General features: G+C 54.0%; 1 protein-coding gene across 3 annotated transcripts; it reads left to right on the top strand.

Moving 5' to 3' along the window:
• Positions 1-1,557: 1,557 nt before the first annotated feature.
• On the top strand, positions 1,558-25,167 carry Kcnc4 (potassium voltage-gated channel subfamily C member 4). 3 transcript variants are annotated; one of them, XM_074050794.1, is made up of 4 exons: positions 1,558-3,824; positions 14,413-15,349; positions 17,385-17,588; positions 19,850-21,763. In XM_074050794.1, exons 1-4 carry the CDS (start codon positions 3,147-3,149, stop codon positions 20,017-20,019), a joined length of 1,989 nt encoding a protein of 662 aa, XP_073906895.1. In that variant the 5' UTR covers positions 1,558-3,146; the 3' UTR covers positions 20,020-21,763. The 3 variants fall into 3 exon arrangements, with proteins under 3 accessions (XP_073906895.1, XP_020036715.1, XP_073906896.1); XM_020181126.2 differs by lacking the exon at positions 19,850-21,763 and adding an exon at positions 24,037-25,167 and having other exon boundaries at positions 1,564-3,824; XM_074050795.1 differs by lacking the exon at positions 19,850-21,763 and adding an exon at positions 23,975-25,167 and having other exon boundaries at positions 1,564-3,824.
• Positions 25,168-25,887: the final 720 nt, after the last annotated feature.

The raw sequence follows: 25,887 nt of genomic DNA, 5'->3' as shown, positions 1-25,887 counted from the left end.
TCCTTCCCTCATGGCCTCCTTTTTCCCTGGCAGCAGTCTTTCCACCCTCTCCCCAGGTGCTCATCACCATCCACCCGCACTGCAGAATGGAAGCAGAGGTTCCCCGGGGTGAGGGCTGTTTTATTCCTGGATATATGTCTGGTACCTGGAACAACTTCTGGAAGGTACTAGCTATTCAATGTTTATTGAATGAATAAATGAACCAGGTGTTGGATGCTGTGATGCGTTTCCCACTGCACTCACTCCACACCCATCAACTGTCCCTTTTCTCAAAATGTCCCTTTTCTCTGACTGAAGAACGGAAAGTGGAGGGAGATTTCAAGGGGCTTTCCAGGACACAGTCGGGAGAGGACTTTAAAGTCATCGTTACAGTCAGTTCTTTAATATTTTTTCAGTTTTCTTTCTTCCTCACTCTGGCTCTGGCCAGCCCTAGGTCTTCTCTTCCCAGTCCCATTTGGAACATTTCTTTTTGCTGCAGCGAACTCAAAGCCAGCTAAATTCTGGAATGCAAACATTGGGTCTAAGGAGTGGGGAGACTGGCACAAGGAGCGTGCCAGCAAATGTGTATTTGTTAACTCCAGTCCAGGATGGTACTTCCCTCTCTTGCATTATTTGTACAGATCATCAAAGAGCATCATCATTTTTGGTTTTATGACCTCATTAATGATCAGGCCTTTGCTTATTAAAAAAATCCCTTGCATTGTTGCAGGCTGTTGACTTTTCCTGGGAGCACATGAGAGCCCTTGTATCGTCTTTCCCAGTACAGCCAGGTAGTGCCGAATCAGGAAATCGGATGGTGCACAGGTGTTCCGGGAAGGTGTGTCACCACCTTGCATTTTCATCCTAAAATCTTTCTTGTATCACCCAGACAGACATGCCTGAAGCTGCTGAGAGGAAAGGAATGGGGGGAGGGGGGAGGATGAATTAAAAGATGTAGAAGAGATTCCGGGCTTTAAAACAAATAAAACAAATGAATCTGGAAATTGCTCTTGGGATGGGGCCAGCAAAGTCCGGTTGGTGCCTAACGTTTTGGATATGGCAACTTCTCCATCACTTAGCAAACAGGTTCTCAGAGGCAGACACTGAGGGAGCTATCAAGATGAAAAAGCACAGTGCGGCCTGGCCAGGCTCAGTGTCAGGGAGGGGAGAGGAGACAGAGCCACAGGAAAAGCCTCACTGCAAGGAGTGGAACAGAGGACCAGGAGGAGCTCACAAAGCAGGACCTGGCACTTCCTATGTGACCACCGGGCAACTGTGAGCCAGGGCTTTAGCCTAATGATCTTCAGGGTCACCACCCCACACCCATAACACATTTCTCCATGGGCCAGAGTCACGGTTCTGACTTCCCTCCACCCAGACCACAGCTGCTTCTCTGCTCAAGGTCTCCCAGTCCTGGTTCCATGGTGGGAACTGTAGTGACTTGATAGAGGCCATAAAGCATCAAGATAGCAGCTTCCAAGGCGTAGGTGGGGACACGGTGGTCAGGGGGCTGGAGCAGGAGAGGGCAGCCGCCTCCTGGAGAAGGATCTCTTCATTCTCTTCCATCCCGCCTCTAGTCAACTACAGTGAAACAGCAACAATGCCACCAGCTTGGCGGGGAAGGGGAGACAGGTTCTGAAAGAAGAGGCTGGCAGAGGGTAGAGGTTAGGGGTTGAGAGCGCTTGGGTGTCCCCGGGGCTGCAGTGGGAGGAGCTCGGGCTCAGGAAAGGCGGGGAGCCGGACGAGGGGGCGGGAGGAGATGATGGCGGAGGCGCGCAGGGGCGGTGCGCTAGGCCGGGCACGGGCGGCGAGGGGGTTACGCGCCTGAACTGTGATCCGCTGAGCCGAGGAAGGCTGAGCTCCGCCGCCGGGCCCTGCAGCGACCGGGTCGGCCCCGCGCCGCGCCCACCCCGCCCGGAGGAGGGCGCGCCCAGGACAGGCGGGGCTGGGAAGCAAAGGCGCCACTGGAGCGACGAGACCGCTGCTATCGCAGGAGCTAGACGCAGAGCCCCCTGAGTCTTAGTCCTTCTGCTCCCAGGCGCCCTCTTCCAGACCACTTCGCGCCCGCCCCCTGTTGCGAGCCAAGGCCGGCGCCCGGCCCGGAGATGGGCAGACGCGTAGATGGCGCGGCTCCCGGCGCCGCCAGATCGCAGGAACCCGGCGCCGGAGCGCTGCGCTGAGTCTCCTGCTCGGCGCGGCGGTGGAAGCCTGCAGGTGTCCTTGGCCGCTCGGCAGCCGCCCGGAAGACTCCTTCGCCAGCACCCAGTGCCCCGATCCACGGAGCGGCTCCGCCCCCCCCAGGCTTGGTGCCGCGCAGGACGCCCCGTCTGATCTCACCGCCACCCCCCCGCCCCGGCGCGGCCCCCGCAGCGCGGCGCCCAGCCCAACGCAGCCGCTGGCCGCAGGACCCCGGCTCGCTCTGCGGGCGCGCTTGTTTTCCTGCGGTCGCCTCGCTCTGCGCAGCCCCCGCCCGCCGGTCCGCCTAGCTCTGCTGAGCCCCGCCCGCCATCGGTGCCCAGCGCTGGATTTATGAATGGGGGGAAGAGGCCACATGCAGCCGCCGCCGCCTCGTGTTGACCGCAGGCAGCCCGGGCCCGCGGAGCTCCGACAGCCGTGAGCGCATCGGCCTGGACCCGGCAGCCGCTCGGAGGACTTGTTGCTGCTGCCGCCGCGGGAACCGGCCGCTCCCAGGCTTGGCGCGGTCTGGGAGCCGGAGGGTGGCCCGTGTGAGTGTGAGCGCGCGCGCGCAGCGGACCCTCGCAGTGCTCCGGGACTGTGCACATCTTTTTCTGGGGGACGGGGGGGGGCGTGTCTCCGGCCCCGAGCGTCCCTGTGTCCCGTCCAAGCTGGGTGGCGTTTGAGTGTGCTTGCCTCTATCTCTCCGGGGCCTTCGCTTGAATCCTCAGCTCTCCTGTCCCCCACCTGCCTCCCTCCCCGGCGCTCCCTGCCCAAATCCCAACCACCTGTGCACCGGAGAAACCCAACTCCTCCCGCTCGGCGCCCCGGGGGGGAGGCAGGGACAGGGCCAAGCCGCAGAGGGGGCCGCCGCCGCCGCCGCCTCCTGCCTCCTCCTCGTCTCCTCCCCCTCCCCCGTCTGACGCTGCCTCCTCGGGAAGGGTGTTTGGAGGGCAGCGGCCGCCCCAAGCCGGAGCCCCGCAGCGCTTCTTATGATCAGCTCGGTGTGTGTCTCCTCCTACCGCGGGCGCAAGTCGGGGAACAAGCCTCCGTCCAAAACATGTCTGAAGGAGGAGATGGCCAAGGGCGAGGCGTCGGAGAAGATCATCATCAACGTGGGCGGCACGCGACATGAGACCTACCGCAGCACCCTGCGCACTCTACCCGGCACCCGCCTCGCCTGGCTGGCCGATCCCGACGGCGGGGGCCGGCCCGAGTCCGATGGCGGCGGTGCGGGCAGCAGCGGCAGCAGTGGCGGCGGGGGCTGTGAGTTCTTCTTCGATCGGCACCCGGGCGTTTTCGCCTATGTGCTCAACTACTACCGCACAGGCAAGCTGCACTGCCCCGCCGACGTGTGCGGGCCGCTTTTCGAGGAGGAGCTCACCTTCTGGGGCATCGATGAGACCGATGTGGAACCCTGCTGCTGGATGACCTACCGCCAGCACCGAGACGCCGAGGAGGCGCTCGACATTTTCGAAAGCCCTGACGGGGGTGGCGGTGGCGCGGGGCCCAGCGACGAGGCCGGCGACGATGAGCGGGAGCTGGCCCTGCAGCGTCTGGGTCCCCACGAGGGAGGCGCGGGCCCGGGCGCCGGATCCGGGGGCTGCCGTGGCTGGCAGCCCCGCATGTGGGCGCTCTTCGAGGATCCCTACTCCTCCCGGGCAGCTAGGGTGAGTGGCAGCAGCCCGGGTCTCTCTATCTTGGTCTCCAAGGGGTGCTTGGTGGGGGTGGGGAGGAGCAGGGAGGAGCAGAGGGAGACCGATTTACTAGGGCAGACTATTCCTGAATCCCTCCCAACTCCCTCCAGGGCCCTCAGGGAATGACTCCCACCCTCTCCCCTGCATGCTCTATCAAGAGATTGCACACACTTGACTTACTACTTGGACCCAATCCCAACTGCCTGCTCTGCCGCATTCCCCTCCAACCCCCCCCACCCCCAAGTAAGTGGGGTGCCCTCAGCTTGGCTTTTCCAGCTCCTCCTTTGATTGGCACAGGCCACCACATCTTCAGCGGCCCTTTGGTCCTGGAGATCTGGAATTTGGCCTTCTTCTGGGGTGAGGCAGGACTGAGGGAAGAAAGCTGGGGTGTGTGTGTTTTAGATGTTTTCATGCCATGCCACCCCATTTACATCTAGCCAGCAGATCTCTGTGGTGACAGCTATGCATTTCAGAGAGAGGGGACATAGATTCCAATATGCTCAGCTCTCAAGAGGCAGAGCTGCCTAGAACCCAGACTTGGTCAGGTTGAGCAGGGCTGTGTTTCTTCCAGGGAGCAGGCCATGCCCCAAGGCTTCCTGCATGCCTGGCAGTCTCCTACTCAGCAAGGATGGGAGAGAGTTAGCCAGGAAGAGCCCGCTATTCTAGGTCTTTCAGGTTCCCAGGGCAGTGGCCAGCCACAGGCTTCCTGGTGATGTTACCAGATTTGTTGCCATTCCTTGTCTTCCTGCTGCAGCACAAAGTGGCTTCCCAGAAAGCCCTCGTTCAGGTTACAGCTAGAAATGGGCATATGTGGGGAGGGAGAGCACGGATTGATTTAGGCAAGAACTGGTCCTTCCCTATCACCTCCTCCCTAAATTAATCCAGTTTTCCTTAACCCTGGTAGGTGGAAGGGGGTGATGGGAAGGGACTAAGTCACTCACCCTGTTACACTTGGACAGCTAAAACCCAGAAGGAAGCTTTAGATTCTTTGAACAAGAAAACTCTGCAGGCTGGTGTCTGATCTCATGGCCGTAGCCTAAAGCCTGGCTGGGGTCTCTGGGAGACAGGAAAGAGCAAAGTAATTTGTTTGGTCTGGGGACTGCTTCATGCTAGGAAGCTGAAACTGATAGGTACCTCTGGCATCCCAGGTTATGTTAATGAGTCTCAGAGCCCTGCCCTCTTACCAGCATCTCATGGGCTAAGCCTCATCCTAGTCGCAAAGGAAAAGTTCCACCCCGCCCCACCGTCCACCCCTGGTTTCTTTTATTGCAGCCTTGAGACCAGCTTAGAAGGTGAGAGCACAGTAACGCCCCTGGCTAAGGTCTGCTGTGAGTTCACAGGCTTTTCATGCTTGTGGCTTCTGCAAGCTTCTCATGAAGTTTGCTAGCTTTCTGAACTAAAAGACAAAGACATGTGCAGGTTATTGAGAGTCTTAAAGTTGAGGGGAGGGGGACAAGGAGGAGGCAGATTTAGCTTGATAGAAATGGGGAAAAGTGTCAGTTAGGTGAGGAGGTGGTTAGGGGAGCTAGGCCCAATTTCTGAGCATCCTGGAATCTCTGGTGTCTACTCACCCTTTCAGCTTCTTCCCTCTGGAATTGCAAAGGGCTATACTAACTAACCTTGAGTTGAGTTTTTTCTTCAACTCACTGCAGAATGGCCCAGCCAGGGGTCTCTGTAATTAAGCTGAGAGCTTTGATTGCCCTTTGGAATCCTTCAAGGACCCAAGATGCTTTGCCCTTTTGACATGGTTTGTATCAGCCCAAGCATTCCAGTTGAAATCTGAAGTTTAGGGCAGCGTAGAGTTAACTCTCCCATTTAAGGAATGAAGAAACCAGGATTTAGAAACGTTAAATGTCTTGACAAAGACACTTAAGTAATGGCAGAGCCAGCAAACTGTCCCTAGTTTCCAGCTTTCAGGTTGTACGTACTGATGAGTAGCCTACTTACTGCTATGGAATACAACAAAGGCAAGCCTTCAGCTGCTCCTGGTCACACAAGTGGGAATACACAATTTAGAAAATTAATAAGTGCTATTCATTGAGCATCCTGTGCAGGTGCTCTTGCAAATCAACTTAAAACAAGGCTATTACCCCCATTTAACAAATCGAAGCTGTGAGTGGCTAGATACCTGGTCTGAGATCACACTGCAAGATAGTGGCAGGGCTTTGAATAAAAGTCAGAGCTCCCTGACCCCCAAACTCTTGCTTCTGTGATTACTACATGCCCTTCCCACTGAATGAGGGTGTTTGCAGGATGGAGAGGTGGCTAGTTTCTTGCTCTTGCTTGCTTGGTGTTGTTCTGAGGTCCTGTACCCCCTATGGATGACATCAGAAAACCCAGGAGCAGATGGGAACATCAGAATGGATATTTGCTCTGTTACTTCTCTAGGCCTGAGGGCACTGTGCCATGCAGGGGGTTCTGGAACTGCACATTGTCACTCCGTTGACCCAAGCTAGTAACACTGTCCCTGCCCTGTGCCCTGGCTATGTGTGCATCCTTCCTCCATTCTCAGCCACTGCCTCCCTGGAAGGGTCTGCAGCTCCACAGTGAGCTGGATTTGGGATGTCCTTTAGGAGGGCACATAAGGCCAGAATTGCTGCTCTCTGCCCTAAGGCATCTCTTTGCACACAACAGCTCGGACATTTGAGTAGTGCGTTATGACAAGAGCAAAACAGACACCAACGGAAAGTGAACTGAGCTGATTAGGAGAGCCTGTTGCCTAGCTACCGGCCTGGCCCAAAGAGCTGTTCTGTTCAGACCAGCTCCAGGCCGGGATGCTCAATCCTGCTCCATTCTCTTGGTCTGAGCTGGGGGCAGGTGGGGACAACCTTCCCCACTGCTCGCTGCCCCTGGGCACAGCAAAGGCTACCCAAGGTGGCTTCACAGCCAAAGGAGGACCAGTGAGAGTTTTAGAATCATGCCTTCCTCCTTTTCTGAGAGCAGACCAGAGGCCTCACTCTTCTCCAGAGGTCTCAAGGTGAGCTGGCCTTAGCTTAGCTCTCAGCCATGGTAAGGGTTATAGTCCTTCTCCTTTGGCGAAATCGGTTCCTGAATGTATTTTCCCATGAGGCTTCCTTTCTGAGTGATCCATAGCATCCTTGCTGCTCCTGGGGACAGGGAGAGCTGGGTTTCTCCCTTTACCACCCATATGTGTGAGGCTGCTCCTTGTCCTGTGTTCTCACTTCCTCCTCTGGCCCGGGGAGGCAGGGATTGTTAACCTCAGTTGACAGATAAGGAACCTGAGGCCCAGAGAGACTTGCCCTGGGTGGCACAGCTGGTGGGAGAACTAAAATCCAACCCAAGTCTCATGAGTCCATGTCTGTGTTCCTACCACTGCCCCTTGTGGTGCTGACTCAGAGAGGGCTTCTGGCTCTGGGTGCCTTGGGGTGGCCCTCTCTGAAGAGCTTCCTTTTCCTCTCTCCTTCCACCCCTCCTCCACTTCTAGAATTGCTTTGGTGTGGTACTTCCTTTTCTCAGTGGGAAGTTTTGTAAGAAAAAGGAAACAAAGCTTGGTTAGGAGTAAAGATCAGGTTTCTCCTGGCCCAAGCAGAAGGATAAACCCAAGTTCTTTTAGGAAAGAGATGCAGAGCTTAATTCCTGCCCACCCCCTTCTGAAGGTTCCCTCACATCTCTGGTCTGGCATTACTTGCGGACTCACCACTTGGTGGTTATGACAGGCTTTGGAGTGAGGGCCAACACTCACTGATGATGTGCCCTCGGAGTTAGGGTGACTGGGAGGAACCTGAGCCCAGGAGGCCAGTGCCAGCCTTCCCCGGGGTGACCCATAAGCTTCCTTCCTGAGGCTCAGGAGGGACCAAGCCAAAGGCTATGGCCATCATACAGACCCTTCCTTAGCAGCCTCCAAGTTTCCTCCTGGTTTTGTTTTGTGTTTTTCTTTTGCTCTGAACAGACCAACATTTGCCTCTGAACATCTTGTCTCTGGATGATGAGGTGTTTCTCTTTGTCACCGTTTGGACTGGGATGTAAACTGGGGGAGGGGATAAAGTAAACTTGGGCTATTTTGGAGAGCAGGAAGCAGAGTAGGCAGGAAGAGTCAGGCATCAGGACCTTGGGAAGAGAGAGAGAGCCCTTCACCTCTTCACCTCTGTCCTGGACAGTGGTGATGTCCAGCCTGGTTGCTGGACATCAGGGTACTCATGCCATCCTCAATTCCTGGAGATGACCAATGTACTATGACCCTGGCTTAGTTCCCTCTGGGGGTTTGCTTCAGGCTATGGGGTGGTCACACAGCTCATCAGGAAGTGGACTTGGCCCACCTTGGAGAATTGACGAGGTGCTAGCACACTCCCCCCATACATGGAAGTATTCCTTCATCACTCCCAGCCCCAGTCATGGGGGGTGATGATCCCTTCTGGCGGGTCCCCCCAGGACCCAGAGAAGAAGCTGCAGTAAGCTTGGTCCCCTCATCCCAAAAACACTTTCTGAGCACTTACCGTAAGATAGACACCATGTTGAGTTCCAGATAAGAAGATGAGTCGGAGGTGGTCTCTACTGAGGAAGAATCAGGTCAGGTGGAGTAGGTGACAGTTGAGGGAAATTAGGTGATAAGAAATGGCAACAGTAATACTGGATGGATCATGAGAAGTGACACGGTAGTCATAAAAAATAAAGTTTACTAGGAGGTAAGAGAAGGGAAGGGAGTGATATATCCTGCCTCTACATAGTAAGGAGGAGGCTCTGTGAGGAAAGAGAAGTTGAGCTGGTTGGGACTTGTAGGCCAATGACTTGACTCTCTGAAATAATTTTTAGAAGGAGGCAGGTTATAAATACATATATAAATAAATAAATTATCAGTGTGGCAATGTAGGTGGTACCAAACCATGCAGAGACAGGAAAGAGGGAATTGCCAAGCCAGGAGACCAGCCTGGGCAGAGGTAAGTTTGCTACATGGGACGTGGAGGGATAGGAATGCCAGCTGACTGGGTAGGAGGTTCTTAGACAGTGGCCTGGAGATGCCAGTACTGCCCCAGAAGAGGACAAACGCAGGAAGAGTCTGGCTCTGGACGCTGGAACTAGAGGGTCCTGGCTCAGGCTGGGAGGGACGAGGGCTAGGTTTGCTTACAAGGGAGCCAAGAGTAGAGGAAGGGGTGCCCCACACCTGGGATCTGGATCTCAGTGCAGGTCCTCACTCAGGATCCAGGGACAAGCTGAGAGATGCCTTCTTCAGTAGGCCCTCTCCCTTCTGCCTCTTATCCAGGGTGCCCTCTCCCTTCTAGCACTTCCTGGGTGCTAAGATTACACTTCCCTAGGAGGTTCAGAACCTTTCTCATCCCCATCAATCTTCCTTTGCAAGCATCTTTGGCTGTGTTCTCAATTTTCCCTTCTCCTACACTTCATCCTTAATATAGGCTTTTGGGCATGAGTCTTCTTATGTTTATCTGTCCATCTGTCTCCCTGGCCCTCCTTCCTTGGGCTCCCCTCCCAATGATTGTATTCAGTTCCCAGTGACTGGTGTCTGTCACCTCTCCCCTCGCCCAGCCTGTACCAGATTCCTGAGACACTCTAGACTCTGTGCTGAGTTAAGTATCATTTCTTGTAATCAACAAAACAACCCTATAAGGTGGGTTCTACTCTCATCCACTGTAACACACCATACACACTGTAGCCTCAGGGCCTTTAAACTGCCTGTTCCTTCTATCTCAGGAACTGTTATGGGTTTTCCTGTGACTTCCTCCCTCATTCCTTCAGGTCTCTGTTCAGCTGTCAACTTGTCATTGTGTTCTTACCTGACCATCCTATTTGAATTAGGACATAGCTTATACCCCATCTCTCCTTTTTCTGTTTTTCTCCATAACACTTATTCTGTCCATCAAGCTATGTATTTTGCTTGTTTAATTGTGGACGGCCTTCTTCCACTAGAATGTAGAGCAGGGGTATTCATTTGGGCTTTTTTCTGCTGTCTCAGCACAGAGGCACATAGTAAATGCCCATTTATAGGTGAAGATCTTAAGGCTAGTTAAGGCTAGGAAATTCATGCAAGGTCTCATAGGCAGTTAGAAGCAGAGCCTAACTTGAACGCCACGTGTGACCTTACATTTGCACAAGAACAACCTTAAGGTGGCATGGGTAGGGGGTGGTGGCAGAAGCTGGTAATAGGGCTGACCACTCACTAGCTGAAACACCTGGGCCTTTGGAGATGGGCTGTCACCTGCAGGACACAGTGACCAGCATGTGTCTGAGGGGCCTCTGCAGAATGGGGTGCTGGGCAAAGTATTGTCCTGACAGGGAGAACCTCCTGTCCAGAATGCTGAGGGCCACTCTGGTGGCAGGAGAGGAGCTGGCCCTGGTAGAGCCACTTCACACCATTTTCTGCTTGGCCAGTTTTGACTTCCAGCAAACTCCACAGCCTGTGTTTTTATAAAGCGGAAAGAGCTGGTAGCTTCTGCCATGGAAACCAGGGCAAGGCACTCTGGTCCTCAATTTCTTCACCTGTTAAATCAAAAGGGAGCTGACCTGGCTGGCCTTTGAAGTTCCTTTTATTTCTAAAAAGCCAGGATTTTGTGATATTTTGGCTCCAGAAGCAATGGTCCCCTGAGGGCTCCTAATACATTAGTTCTGTCACCATTTTATGGAACACTTACCAGATACCAGGCATTTGTCCTGGTGAAGTTAACCTACTCCCACAGTGACAATACAAGGTGGGTGCTTGTACTGTCCCTGTCTTACATGGAGGGAACAGCACAGGGCACCACTTACCTGGTTGAGGGCAGGACCAGGATGAAGAAGCAAGGCTTCCCACACAGGGCTCCTTAGCTGTCCCTTTCCTTCAGTCTGGCAGCACAGGGAGGAGAAGGGAGCTCAGATGCACCTGCTAGCCCTACAAGGTGACCCTGCAGGGGCTAAGGATCAAGCACAGGCTCTGAGTCCTTGCAGGATGGCATTGCTGCAGCCTTCTCATGGGCTTCCTTTTGTCCTGGGAAGCCCCAAGTCCATGGCTTTGTGGGAAAAAATCAGGACCCCTTACCCCAAGGGGAAGCCTGAGGCAAAATACCAATTACAAGCAGTCAACCACTTAGGAAATAATCCAGCTGGGAGAGTAATTTAGTGGAGAGGAATAATGGAGGCCCTGAAAGGGTATCTGTGACCTTAGGATAATACATTGGACATTTCTGTGTCAAAGAAAAGAAAGACAAGCCAAAGTTAAGACAGCGGGAGCGAGGGTGTGGTTTCCTAACCCAGAAGGGTAGTCTGTGCCTCCGAGGCCTGAGGGGTACCTTTGACTGCTGCTGAAATATCGGGCAGTGGCAGCAGCCAGACAGGTGTGTTGGCCTGTGGGTGACACCATGGTCCGGGTCACTCCCTCCTGGTTCTGCTCCCCTTGCTCGGCCCCTTGGCAGCTCTTCCTGAACTTGTTTTTCCACATCACTAATTAACCTCAAGCCCAGGCTCCCAGGTGGACCAACTCTCCTGGCTTACTGTCCCTCAGAGAGAGCTCACATTTCCCATGCTTCCTGGCATAACGGGCCTTTGCTATCCCTGTCCCCTCTCCAGACTCTCTTCTGCTTCTTGGGGCAGAGCGTGGAGCCAGGACCTGAGATTTCCAACACCACCACTCCATAGGCAGGTGCTTTCACCAGCCAACTGGTCTCTGATGGCCATGGAGAGCCACAGGCTGTAGTCATTTGCCCACAGCCCTGTTAGCTTGCATTGTCTTTGCAGCCCATTTCTTAGGCGGGGTGGAAATGAGACTAGCAAAGGCACTGAAAATTTACCTTCCTGGTGAGGAGGAACTCCAGACAAAGCTTTGAAGGAAAAAGGAAAGAGGGTCTGAGGGGAGTGGATTATGAGAACCCTATGAGAACTTGGCATAGCACAGCTGTGTCAAATAATCTACAGGCTGAATTTGGCATGGCCCCAAGCCGCAGGAGGGGGTGAAGGCAAAATGCAGCACAGCTGGGTTTCCTAAGATGTTTACAGAGCAAGTTTCTCTTGTTACAATGTCACGCCCCTCCCCAAGAACTGTTGCTTCACCTCCTTGTTTATAAAAGACTCATTGAAGGAGGATGCAGGGGATGGATGGGTTTTGGATTGATTGGGTTGGATTGGTGGATGGATTGATTGGTTGGCTGCTTGTGAGGGGTGGAAGCTACTGCCGGGGTGGCTTGTGAGAATGACGCTGCTGCTGCTGGCTGTTGTGTGTCTCCACCAGAGCAGCTTTCTGCACTGAGAACTTTATACATAGGCTTTAGAAAAGCTAAGCTAAAGAAAAGCTAAAGAGAACATGGGACAGTGCAAGTCTGAGGGCCAAGACTTTAAGAAATTAAAGGGAACATAGGACAGCTTGAGTCTAAAGAAAGAGACTTTAAAGAATAGAAAAGAAGCAAGGTTTTAAAGAATAGTAAAGAAGTAAGGCCTTAAAGAATGGGAAGAAAAGAAGCAAAGTAAAAGAAAAGAAGTAATGAGGCTGTTGTGCGTCTCCCTCTGAGCGCCCAACACACCTGACCCCAACTTTGTGCATGTGTGCCTTCTATCCTTTGTCCTTTCTGCATCTCCGGTCACCCCCAGTTAAGTTCAATAGGAATGGAGCTCGAGAAAGCTCTTGAGATGAGTCTGTCTGTGGAGCCCCGACCTCCTTCTGTGTGCTCTCTGATCAACCCATTCAACTCAAGTGAAACTGAGCTTCATTGCAGAGTGGGGGAGCTGTCTTTGGGCATCCTCAAGGTGAAATAGCAGGCATCAGGGAGCTGATGGGACAGTCTCGACAATTCAGAGCTGGCTTCCTGGGCCTGGGAATTGACCTTGCCCAAGAGATAGTGACAAGAGTACGCTAGGGAAGGGAAGGTATAGACTGCAAAGTTGAACAGTTTTCACCTTTTCCAGGCTGTGTGACCTGAGAAAGTATATAACCTCTGAGCCTCAGTTCCTCCAGTGCAAATGGGACCTGCCTCCCAGGTCACTGGGAGGACTGAAGACGCTGACGCATACAGAGTGCCTACCAGTGCCAGGCACAGAAAGGACAGCTGACAAATGTCCGTGGCCTAAGTTCCCTCCTTGGAGTTGCTCAGCTCCAGAGACCCTGGAGGTTTAACTTCCTGCCTCATTTCCCAGATTGCCCTGTATTCTCCATTGTTGTTTTGCTGGCCTAAGAACAGATTGCCCTATCCTTCTCCTGGTGCAGACTCTTGAGAGGCAAATGTGAGTGCCCATTGGACAGGCGCAAGGCTTCAACCAGGTAGAAACTGGGACAGAGAAAGCAAGGGGTTGCCAAACGTCATAGGGCTGCAGACCTCCCTCACCACATTTTTGGTCATCTGCTCAGGTAGCAAGCCAGCCTCATCCACCAAGCCAGATAGCAGTAGCTAGGGAAGAGGCTAGACCCCAGCAACAGGCATTCTGACAGTGCTGAATGGCACGACATGAATAACAGATGAGGCTCCGTAATTGGTGTTATTACACACACATCTCATCTCCATTCATAATGATTGGACACTTCAGTCCAGCTGTTCCTCTGCCCAGGGCCAGTGTCATCATTCTAATGGCAGCTCTTGGAATCAGCCATGGCCACTCTGACCACTCTGACATGTGCTTTTATTTTTCTTGGGTAAACACCAGTTTTTGACTCTTTTTGGCAGCACTGGGGTTTGAACTCAGGGCTTCATGCTTGCTAGGCAGGCATTCTACCTCTTGAGCCACTTGGCCAGTTCCCCCATCCCCACTACTGCTCTGATCCTGATGGATGCAGTTCATTTCTCTGTGGAGCTCCGTGTCCCAGGAAACATCAGTTTGCAGAAGAGAATGGTTGTTCTGGGCAGGCCATCCTGTCTCCTGCCATGGCACATGTTCTCCTTCAAGTGACTTCCTCACCTCTAGGCAGTGAGTGGGGACACCCTAAGAGGGTCATGGCTGGTGCTGTGGTTAATTTGCTCCGCTGGAAGAAAGAGGTCCTTTCTTGCAGCCTCACATTCCTTAAATAGTGGACCTTGAACTTGAGTGTATCTGTATTATCTGGAAAGTTTACTAGATTGCTAGGCCCTGTACTCCTGGCATTTCTCATTCTATAGGTTTGGGTGGGGCCTAAAATTTGCATTTCTAACCAGTTTCCTGGGACCTGGTGCCCCTGGTCCAGGCCTTCACTTCGAGGACCACTGACTGCCCTGGAGACTGGTTACTCCAGCTGTGGTCCGTGGACACAGCCTCACCTGGGAGCTTGTGAGACAGGCAGGACTACAGGCCCTGCCCTTAAACTCCTGAGACAGAATCGCATCAGAGCTCATTTTCAGCTGGTTTGTATGAATGGGACTGAGGCTGGCAGAGTTGTCATAGGCGGGGCCAGGCAGCTGCAGTTCCCAGATCCATGACTTCCAGCTAAGAGCAACCTGTTTTCTGTTCATTGTGGCAAAGATTAGGAAGCATTGCCCTTGAGCACCTGTGCAGGTGGATAAAGACCCTCCAAAGAGGGAACTGTAGTCCTGGACTTTATCTTAATCTTACCTCTCCACTGAGAGACTGTCTGGTAGTCTGTGCCTACCCTCCTTGTTTCCAGCAGGGCTCCTCTACCCCAGTCTTGACGGCTCTTCTCTATCACCTTCCTGACCCACAGGTGGTAGCATTTGCTTCTCTCTTCTTCATCCTGGTCTCTATCACCACCTTCTGCCTGGAGACCCATGAAGCCTTCAACATTGACCGCAATGTGACAGAGATCCACCGGGTAGGGAACATCACCAGCGTGCGCTTCCGGAGGGAGGTGGAGACAGAGCCCATTCTGACCTACATCGAGGGTGTGTGCGTCCTGTGGTTCACTCTGGAGTTCCTGGTGCGCATCGTGTGCTGCCCGGACACGCTGGACTTTGTCAAGAACCTGCTCAACATCATCGACTTCGTGGCCATCCTGCCCTTCTACCTGGAGGTGGGACTGAGTGGCCTGTCGTCCAAAGCAGCCCGCGATGTGTTGGGCTTCCTGCGTGTGGTGCGTTTTGTGCGCATCCTGCGGATCTTCAAGCTCACCCGCCACTTCGTGGGTCTGCGGGTGCTGGGTCACACGCTCCGTGCCAGCACCAATGAGTTTCTGCTGCTCATCATATTCCTGGCGTTGGGTGTACTCATATTTGCCACCATGATCTACTATGCAGAGCGCATCGGGGCCAGGCCCTCTGACCCACGGGGCAACGACCACACCGACTTCAAGAACATCCCCATTGGCTTCTGGTGGGCCGTGGTCACCATGACAACACTGGGCTATGGGGACATGTACCCCAAGACGTGGTCCGGCATGCTGGTGGGGGCACTGTGTGCACTGGCAGGTGTGCTCACCATCGCCATGCCTGTGCCTGTCATTGTAAACAACTTCGGCATGTACTACTCCCTGGCCATGGCCAAACAGAAGCTGCCCAAAAAGCGAAAGAAGCATGTGCCACGGCCAGCCCAGCTCGAGTCACCCATCTACTGCAAGTCTGAGGAGACCTCGCCCCGGGACAGCACCTACAGTGACACCAGCCCGCCTGCCCGGGAAGAGGGCATGGCTGAGAGGAAACGGGCAGGTGAGTAGAGCTTGGGAAGTGGCTGGGGGTGTGTGGGGGGGTCTCCCTGGTGAACCGCAGCTGTTGGGATTTCGAGCTGTGCTTTACTGGGCTGGACTCACTAAGTGTAAGTTGTTCCGTCCCTTTAGGAGGCAAAATACTGTGATGGACTTTCTCCGTCCTCTGGCTTTCTGTGCTTCCTCTACATCAGGGTTTGTGGAGAGGGTATTCCATCCAACACAGACTCTGATGGACAGTGCATGGGGCTGTAGGTTAGAAGCCCTGGTTTTTAATCCCTTCGTGGCCTCTGTGCTGGGTGTCCTGAAGCCAGTCTCTTTCCCTTTCTTGGTATAGATTTCTCACCTATAAAATGGAAATGATACGTTAATATCCTACCCCAAGAATGATAAGACCCAAATGAATGATGGCTATGAAGCATTTTGGAGAAGTTAGAACCACTTTACAAATGCTGGGCACTATCAGTATTAGCCAGAGAGCAGGGCAGCTGGTCCTCCAAGGTATATCAACACATGAATCACTTCTTTCCCAAATGGTCATGTCTGATGTCTTTGGCCTAATAAATGTGGTAACATAACAGCAGTGGGTGGCTGCCTTCTGTTCCACACAAGCCAGAGTGAATCCTGGGCTCAGGCTTTGACATGGGTGGGAGGGAACCGAGAAGGGAGTGGCCCAGACTGTCTTGGGAAACCGGTGTCTGCATTCAGATAGGGACAGACCTGTATATCAATTCCTGTCCTTCCCTGGAAGGAAAGGCTGCCCAGGAAAGCTCACCTGCATCAGGGTCAGGAGACCAGGAAGGAAAATCAACTCAGTCTCCAGCAACATGGGGCTGGGCTTGAGGGCAAGAAAGGCATTAGCTCTTAAGATGGGCTCCTGCGGAGGGTGGGATGCCTGGTCTGGAGGGGTGTTGAGTGCCAGGCCACTGGCACTGGGCTGGACCGGGAGACCAAGGCAGCAGCTCTTGGCTGATCTCTGGGACAAGGCAAGTCTCATCCTCTGGGGAGCTACCTGAGTCAGGACGCTCACCTGTGGCCTCTTGACATGTACCCATCACCAGGCCACTCATTCTCTGGGGTCATCAGGGGCCTGAGTCTTTCCTGATAAAGACCCTGATAGGACAGCACCCCAGGCTTCCCTCTTCTTCCCGCCCCAGCCCTGCCCACTTCTCGATCCCTGAACAAAAAATCTCCTAGGGAATTCCCACTGTGTTCTGAGACCCATTGAGAGCTCAGAGCAGATCTTCATATCCAATTGTAAGGGTCCTTGAGCTTGCTCCTAAGTGCACCCTATCAGCTATATGTTTCATCTGCTCTGACTGCTTGGCCATGCTAAGAGCTTGAATGCCAGAGCCACAGTCTTCAGACCAAGTCCTCCCACCCGCCACCCTTCTCCAAACACACACATACATCCAAGGGCCAGCATCATCCTTCTTGCTATCTGACAGAGGCAACTGGTGGGACTAAGAGCCCCACAGTGGGGAGTTGAAATGGGGCCTCTTCTCCAGTGTCCCCCAGACATGGGAGCCCTGTGAACAGAGGGCTCCAAGTCCCTTGGGCACTGGCCTCGGGCCTAGGTGCCTAGTAAAGAAAAGACTTGCCATAGTAGTACAGAGAGCGAGCTGAGTAGGTTTGACCCTTGTGGTACCACCCTCCCACAAACCAGGCCTGCTCCAGGGAATTCAAACTTCTAGAGCCAGCCTGAGCCAGACCCAAGGGAAAGCCAAGTCTGCTGCCTGCCTTGGGCTGATCTCTTGGGGCATCCTCAGCAGGCCAGTTTGGGGAATCTGGCTGCTGGGTGTCTGTGCTGTGTTCCAGCCCCCAGGGAACACTCCTGGAGAAAAGGCACCTTTAGACCAAGCACAACATCCTGCCCTTGGCCCCTGCTCCCTGGCTCTGGTGACCCAAAGCCCCTCCTCACGTTGGGAAAGTAACACTCTTGAGTCTGAGATCTGAGAGACTCCAGGTCTCTCAGAGACTCCATGGGAAGGCCATGGCAGCCATTGCAGCCCAGCCTCCTTTCTGTCTCCACTCTTCAGATTCCAAGCAGAATGGTGATGCCAACGTGGTGCTGTCTGATGAGGAAGGAGCTGGTCTCACCCAGCCCCTGGCCTCTGTCCCCACCCCTGAGGAGCGCCGGGCCCTGAGATGCTCAGGCACACGAGACAGAAACAAGAAGGCTGCCACCTGCTTCCTGCTCAGTGCCGGGGACTATGCCTGTGCCGATGGCAGTGTCCGGAAAGGTATGGCTCCCTGAGCTGGGAAGTTGGGGAGCTCCCACAGAGCTGAGTCTCCCCAGCCCTCCTCACAAACCTTGAGGTCCCCTCCTCCTCTCAGCCCATGGCCACCATCTCTTCTGCCTTTGATGCACCCCCGCTTTTAGAATGGGTACCCTGATAGTCAAGTCTCTGGATTAGAACAGCCTCACCATCCCAAAAGTGTCCATAGAGGCCTCCTTTCCCCCAAGATGCCTACAAGGAAGGGCAGCACTAAAAGATTGAGGGATGCTGGGCCAGGAGCCTGGCCCCTCCCCTCCATTTTTCCCTTTTCTGCCTCTGGACCTGCTCCTGCCTTCAGGCCTGAGCCCACACAGTCACTGCCAGCCTCTCCCTAGGCCTCCTGCACAGTTCTAAGTCTTTTCCAAGGAAGCAGTTCCTGGAGATTCTGTGTCCTCAGTCCTCAGAAAGCCCACACAGGCCCCGTCCCTTCCATCCCCAGCCCAAGGATTGGACTGCAAGTACCTGGGGTGTGACAGTCCTCTCAAGCCAGAGATGACCAGGGTGGGGAAAGTGGTCTCCTCTGAGGAATGATCTGAAGGATTTGGAGAGTTAGGGAGCAGCTCCTTCCGTGTCTGTTGAGGAAGGTGGGAATTCCAGCATCAGGCCCCAAGCCCAGGCAGGAGCAGGGCAGAAGTTGGGCTGTGGAGCTAGGGATTCCTGGCCTGAAAGAGGGGAACATGGACAAGTCCAGGGGTTTTAAGACCAGATGCTCCTCCTGCCCAGTCCCTGCTCACATTTTGTCTTTCTTGCCTTCCCCTGTAACCTCACCTCCCTAACACTCTGCCTAGTTCCAGGAGAAGCTCCAGCTCTTCATAAAACAAATCTTGACCCCAAGTTTTCTGGTCACTTCTTAACTAGCAAGGTATTCCCACCCCCTACTGCTGCCCACCTGTCCCACACCCCATACAGAGACTGGTTTGAATGAGGCAGGAGTGGTGGCTGCTGCAGAGAGATCCTATGATGCCTCTTGCCTCTAAGATGTTCCCTGGCTGCTTAGTCCAGGCAAGCTCCCCGGGCACCACCATTCCCACAAGATCCTCAGGCCACCCTGATTCTGCCAGCTGATAAGTATGTGACCAACATGTGTCTTTTTGGGTGGCAGGAGTGGGATTAGCAGTCTGGCACCTGGGAAGGGATGGCCCAGAGGCCCCAGCTAAATGATTTCAGATGGAGGGTGCACAGCTCTGAGCTTGTGCCCAATCTTCAGTCACTGGACACGCCTTTCTCTCCTACCTCCTGCCCCAAATACTCAATGGCAACACTGAATCCTCCCTCAACACTGCATCCTTGATTTGGCCGGAGCCTACTAAGTGAACAGCCTAGAGTGTGAGGTGGAGCAGACCCTATTCCCATGGAGGACTTGAGCAAACAGAGCTGAGAGCTCCTGCTTCCCTCCTTGGGCTGTGAGGGGCTCAGTGGAAGTAGAGGTGTTGCAAGAGACTATGAGTGCAATTGAGGAGGGATCCGAGGTAGTAGGAGCAGCCTCACCCACGGAAAGGGTGCGTATGTATGTGCACTGGGCAGGAGAGCCTGCATCCTACCACTCTATCTCTCTGGGGTGCCCGTGGGGCCCAGCTGCTCTATTTTCAAGATTCCTCCACACTGCTTCTTGGCAACAAGCATGTAGCTCAGCCAATTAAAGTGACCTTCGAGAGGGAACAGGTGGGTTACTGGGAAACAGGCCTTGCTAAGCAAGCATGGCAATTAACATTGCCAAACTCCCAGTGTGCATTCGACAGTTTTTCCCACGCCATATCATGCTGCACCTCTCTGTACCCAGCTATGTGTAGGACCCAGAGAGAGTAGATCCAGGCTTCCTTCAGCCACTGGCACAGACCCTACCATTACTCATAGTTGCCCATGTGTCAAGTGTCAGCTTCCAGGAGGAAGGTGGCAGGTGCCAATTGGGGCTTCTTAGGGTGGAGAAAGTGGGTGATGGATGCTGTGAGGTCTTTGTGCAGCTGAGCTAGCAAGGAAAAGTTGGGAGAACTTACCTGGGAACGGGATAAGACAAAAAGCTAGGTGTCAGGTCCTAGAGCCTATCCAAGGAGCCAAGGAGACCCAGAGGCCAAGGAAAGTCAAGGAGCCTCTTCCACAGAAGGACAGATCCCTTCACCCCTGCCTAGGGCCACTCACTCTGCAGGATCCCTTGGAGCGTGGTTTCCATGGAGTTGCCCCGGTGAGGAGCTGTGCCCCTCTGATCCATGTGCCTTTTCTTCACCAAGGCTGTGAAAAGTCCCGGAGTCTAACCAACATAGCTGGAGCGGCTGGAACCAGTCTGGGGCTGTCTCCATTGGCATCGCGGTACAGCTCACCCTACCCTCCGAGAAAACTCCTGCTCTCCCACCCCTTCCACCCTCTAACTAGCCCCCCACCCGGCTACTCCGCGCCTTAGCTATGCCTGTGGGCAATGGGACACACACCTAAGCAGGCATACTCACCCACCCTCCCAGCCCCTATCCCTCCTGGGGCCACAGGCAGCAGCCAATCAGGGTGGAGAAGAATTCAGGCCCCTAAGCCTCTTCTGCACAGCACCCCACCACCCTACACGTTAAGCAGTGGAGCCTGAGCACAAGGGCAGATTATTCCCAGGGCTCCTACGTCTCCCCTGTCCAGCTGGTATCTTCTGAGCCATTGGTGCCAGCATATCCAAGACCTGTGTGTCTGGGCTGTGCCTCCCCGTCAGTGTCCCACAGACCACAGGTTGGTACATCATGCACCTAGGATCAGTCAGCCTTGCAGGGGGTGGGGGGCGTGCCTACATTAATACTTTAATCATGGCAAATGCATTTCCATTCCTCATGGCCTTTGACCAGTGACCAAACAACCCATCTGTCTGTCTGTCTGTCCATCCCATACTGAGGCCAGCAAGGAACAAGGGCATCTGTGCTGGCATAAAGAGGGGTTGATTCCTTGAAAGAGCAGTGTCCATGAGCAGAGCTGTTCTGGGAGCAGGGGCCTGGTATTTTCCAGCTCTGGCCTGGGGCACAGGTGTGGGTTCCTAGAACCTAGGCTGGTGCAAACCCCAAGCAGACTGCCTAGGTACGAAGAGGCTCTACTCTCCGGAGGGCCTGTACCCAGATTCAATGGTGACACCCAGCGGCCCACCCAGCATCCCATCTGTGACCAGCACTGCAGCATCTCTCCACACTGCTTCCTCTGCTTCCGCAACAGTTCGCTCTCTCTCCCGCTCCCTCAGATTCCCAGCCCTGCCTCTGAGTCACCTGCCGCTCCCACCCAGCCTCTGCTCTGTATTCCTGCCAGAACGGAGACTCATCTAATTTCTATAATTAAGTGTATTCATTTACCTAACGAGCCTGGGAGCACAACAGGTCTGTGAGTCATTGGGTGAGCAGGGGTACACCTTGCTCAGGGAAGTTGAGGGGAAGTGAGGAAACAGAAGTCATCCTGCCTGCACCTGCTTCTGCCACTCCCAGGGAGGCCCACACCTGCCGGTTGGGCCCTCCCCAACCAGGCCCTTTCCTCAGCTCAGGACTGAGGAATGAAGGCCTCAGCCAGACATTTCCTGTTTCACCTGATGGGAACTAGACCTGACAGCAGAGCGGTGCGCCTGGCAATTTTTAGAGTCAGATTATGCAGCTTTGTAGAGGGAGTGACTAAAGAAGGTCCCTATCTGCTCCCTCCCGGGTGGCAAAGACAGGCCTGGCAAGACAGCTTTAGGGACCTGGCAGGAAGCTGGGAGATGTACGACTCATCCCAAAAGGTGACCCAGGGAGAAAGATCAGGTTACTTGCTGGGGTTGGGCCATGGTGCAAAGCCTATGCCAGGAGGTTCACTGTCTCAGTGCATGTAGCAGCTCTGAACAGACACTGGATGGCCCTTCTGGAAAGGTCTGTTTAGAACAGGTACTGGGATACACCAGCCCTGCTGTGGTCTGTAGGGCCTGCCTGCCACCTACTCTCAGAATGAAGTGACCAATAAGAATTAAGAAGATAGACTATAGGACTATAGAGGCACACCCTGTGACCAGCCTTCAGAAAGGAACAGACGCTTTAAATGGCGGGATGGGGAAGCCTGTGGAGCAGGATGGAGATACTGTCATTTTTCCCCCATCACAGACAAGTCTGAAAGCCCAGCTTCCTCATGACAGGTCCATCCAGCCCTACCCTGCAGGACTCCTGGCACTGGGGGGTGGGGGGGTCTGGGGTCTGATGGGGACACATTGAGCCAGGTGTCTGATTTTGCATGGGTAACACAGCTATTTTCTCTGAGTGCCGTGCTGGTTTAGGGAGCTGAGGCGGCTATTTCTAAGGCAGCCCTCAAATTGTCAGGAGCCCAAGTTTCCACGGCACCCACCGCCTCCTCCCTCTTCCCTCCTACAGGGATGGGCATGCTCATAGCACCCCTGTGGGGGGCACAGATGTCCCTGGGTAACACAATGCAGCAGTGCCATGCTGGAGCCCCTAGTGCCTGGGGGGATGGGCACCCACATTCTCCTCTACCCCACCTGCTTCGGAGGGGAGAGATAGGACCCAGCTGGTGGGACAGCTGTGTAGCTAATCTGTCCCCAGCTACCTCTCAGGACCTCTGGGCCTTCCTGGGGCCCTGGTAAAGGTGAGTCCTGGCATTCACAGAGGTCCTGTGTACACTGCGCTCTGCCCTGGAGATGACTGCCTGCACAGACCTCAGGCCCATCCAGGCCTTAGGCATCCCTCACGAGAATGATCTTCCCTACCCACATCTGAGGTGTAGTTTGTTTTCCCTTGGATTGGACTTGGACTTATTCCTGTTACTTTGACTTTTAGAAACCTTTTCCACAGCTCGGGTTTGGCCCCTTCCTATAGATCAGGAAAGCATCCCAGACAGGAACTCTTAGCCTTGACTTCCAGTCTGTTCAGGACAGGACAACCCTAGAGGCTGCTTTATAGGCCTAACCTTCTGAGAGAGTGACTATGAGGTGCCACCAGAAGGAAGGGAACCATTCATCCTGCAGCTAGGCTGACAGAAGCTGGAGGGGAAGCCGAGAATTGTCTGAGCAGGCACTCTTGGGCCAGTGCCGCCCCTTACAGAGAACCTGGAAAAGCAGAGCCTCCTCTGCCTTGGCCAGAGTCACCCTCTGAAACCCCTGGCTCACTCCTGGTGGGTCATGAAGGTAAAATCCAGAATAAGAGACCTAGGAAGATGCTCCCCAAGGATGGAGAGCCATGAAATCCAATGAAAAACTGCCTAAGGCCATTTTCTCCCCAGTATATCTTAGGATGTAGTGGCCTAAAGGGTTCCCTAGGGAGGGGGGCCAGTGGCTGGGTATTGCTAAAGCTGTGTGGACATGGTTGGTATTAACAGTACTGCAAGACCACTGCTGTCTCTTCTTGTCCTCAGAAATGGGACTGTAAAGAACTCTGGGCTTCTTCTCCTCACAGAGGTACTCAGAGGCCCAATACACTTGTGGGCTAAGGGGCAAGATTTAAGGAGGTGGCTGGGACCCATGGTCTTAAGGAGATGGAAAGAGTGTCACTCAGAGATGATGACATCCTTTTCCCATGAGAGCAATGGAGGCTCTTCACATGGCAAGGTAGAAGCTGTGAGATCTGGATGCCAAGTTTGATCCCCACCCTGCACCACAAACTAATATCTGCAAGGGTTGTCTCAATGCCGACCGGGAGGGGCTGAAATTCCCACCCTCCCAACTGTCCTGCTGGTACTGCCACTGGGAAGCAAGGAAAGTCCCAAACTCCAGACATCCCAGGCTGAGGAGAAGGTGCCAGTGAGGGCCCTCTGAGAGGTCTTGGGTTTCTCAGTATAACTGTTTGCCAGCCTTCTCTCTTGAGGCCTTCCATATGCTGGAACTTTTCCTGCCACATTGAGGGTAGGGATTGGGCATGGCCTGGCTCCAATTCTCTAGAGTCTTCACCAGCTCCTTGGGACAATGGAATACTCTAGAGTGGTGAGGGCAGTGGAGCTATATGGGGAAGAGCTCAAGTTGGTCTGAAAACAGCTTGGGTGACGGCCCATAAGCCATAGGCCACATCAGTAATTCCCCCCATTGCCTCCCTGTTAGTATGTCTCTGTCCTCACTGCATTGATGCTCTGAAGACCTTAGAGGATGGGAGTTTGAGAGCTAGTGGTTTCCTGAGCAGGTATGGAAATGATCTGCAACATCACCTGAGTCCCTCTAGCCCAGAGCTGGTTGGAAGAGGAGTAAGGAAGCGTTCACCCTATTCCCTGACCTTTCTTGCTCTTCCTTGCCTCTTAGCCCTAGGTTCCCCATGTCTTCCCACTCTTCTCCTGGCCTGCTCTTTAGTCCACAGCCTGTGGGTGAGCAGCTGGCTTCTTTCTAACATCTTATTCTTTGTTTCTCCTTTTCTTTTGCTGAATTCTGTGCCCCCCAGAAGGCAATATTGAACCGAAAGCGTGCGTCCCAGTGTCTCACACCTGTGCTCTTTAAACACAGAGACCTGCCAAGACGCCCTCTCGTCCAACTATGCCCAGGCTGAAGTCCTCACCCTCTCTTAAAGCGGCACCAACGGGAGAGAGACAGGCAGACAGACAGAAAGCCAGAGGCTTAGGGAAACTCTGGAGCCCAGACACGAATCATTTGCTGGGAAAGACTCAAATATCCTTGTTTGCACAGGACTGGTGGATATGCTGCCATGAAACTCTCTGGGCCTGGCGTTCTATTCTAATGTACATTGAAGAGCTATATATGCACATATAGTATCTATATTCATACATACTGTACTCTTGTGTGTAGTGCACGTGCTACTGGTGGTCTGTCTTTGTTAAGCTGTGTCTCCCCAAGACCTCTCCCCATCCCAAGGTTCCCATCTCCTTCCCCTTCCCAGATTCCTTGTTTCTTCTGACCGTGTGTGGGATGTCCCAGGAAAAGTGCCCCTGGGAACTGCCCATCCAACTGGGTGGTCCCAGGCTACTCTCTCTTTCTCTCTTGGGGGTGTTTCTCCTGCCAGCAGGTGGCCTGTTGAAGTCTGTTGAAGGCAAAACTGCCTCCCCCAAGGGGCACTAGCCAACCCCAGCCCAGATTGGGGCTCTACCTCCCACCCCACACCCCAGTTGTGGGGGACTTCCAGAGGCTACTCTGCAGCCTCTTCCACTCCTTCCACTACCCCAGTCTGTGTTCTTGGTGAAGGGGGGCGTTTTCTCATTTTCGTTTTTGATTTTTTTTTTTCTGTCTCCTTAGTCCATTTGTTTTCAAAGATGCTGCTGGGCAGACGGCAGGGAAGGGGTCTGTCTGCCCATCTGGCTCAGGGGTCTGAGAAGGGGATGCCTTGGGCAAGGGGAGACCAGTTGCAACACTGTACTTCCTGGCCAGTGGCCAGAGGACGCGTGCAATAGCAGAGGCCAGGTGACCCCTTCAGCCTTGGCCTCTGCCCCTCCCTCAGCCTCCCTCCCACTCCCTTTCTTCCCTTCCCTTCTCTGGTGTTGCAGTCAGTCCTTTTTCTAAGCTGTCCCCCCTTGTGTGTGTTTAAGGCACGCCTAGGCCGGGCCCTGCTGCCCTGTCCGCATGCCTTCAACTGTCATGCTGTGCTCGAACCCCAATAAAGACATCTGAGTGTCCTGCTGCTCATCTGTGTGTCTGCCTCCGCCTCTCTTTTCTGGCTGTGGATCTGTGGGGACTTCCCTGAGTTCTGACCCCCTACAGTGGGGAACACAACACACCTGAGCCTAACCCCACCTCTTCGGGGATCTTCCACGCAGCCCAGAGAGAAAGTAACCTGCTCGGGGTTACACAAAGGGATGTAATGCTGGACCTTGGACTTCCAGGCAGCATTCCAATCTCCACTGCTGCTGCCTGGACCTCACAACCTAGAAGAAGTCTTCCTTGTTCAAGAAAGGCCACTGTGTGCCTGCTTGTTTGTTCAGGAGGCCTCCCGCTCCCCACAGCTGTACCAGTCTAAGTGGGCCAAGGCCCTGGGGATGCCAGTCACTGCCCATGACTGGATGACTGATAGACTGGGGCCAACTGCTGACTCAACCAGGGGCTGCATAGGGATGGGGAATGAACACACTTGGGCCCAGGTAGTATGGGGAAGTGGAAAGTAATGATCAGACCCTGTCCATGACCGTCACTGTTGCTCCCTCCAACTCACACAGGGCATACATAAAGCAGGCTTATGAGTGGGCAGCCCTGTGGTCACTCAGAAGGGCCTCACACTGGCTCCAGTGATCAGCTGTTGCCATCATGGAATCAGTAATTGTGGACCGGGGCCCTGTGATTTCATTTTGAACTGGGCTCTACAAATGACATAGCCAGACCTGGGTGCACATTTGTCTCTCCTTTCTCTTG

The sequence above is a fragment of the Castor canadensis genome, chromosome 12 (assembly GCF_047511655.1).
Source record: "Castor canadensis chromosome 12, mCasCan1.hap1v2, whole genome shotgun sequence".
Lineage (NCBI taxonomy): Eukaryota > Metazoa > Chordata > Mammalia > Rodentia > Castoridae > Castor > Castor canadensis.
The sequence above is the reverse complement of the archived record's forward strand: the minus strand, read 5'-3'. Positions and strand labels throughout refer to the sequence as shown.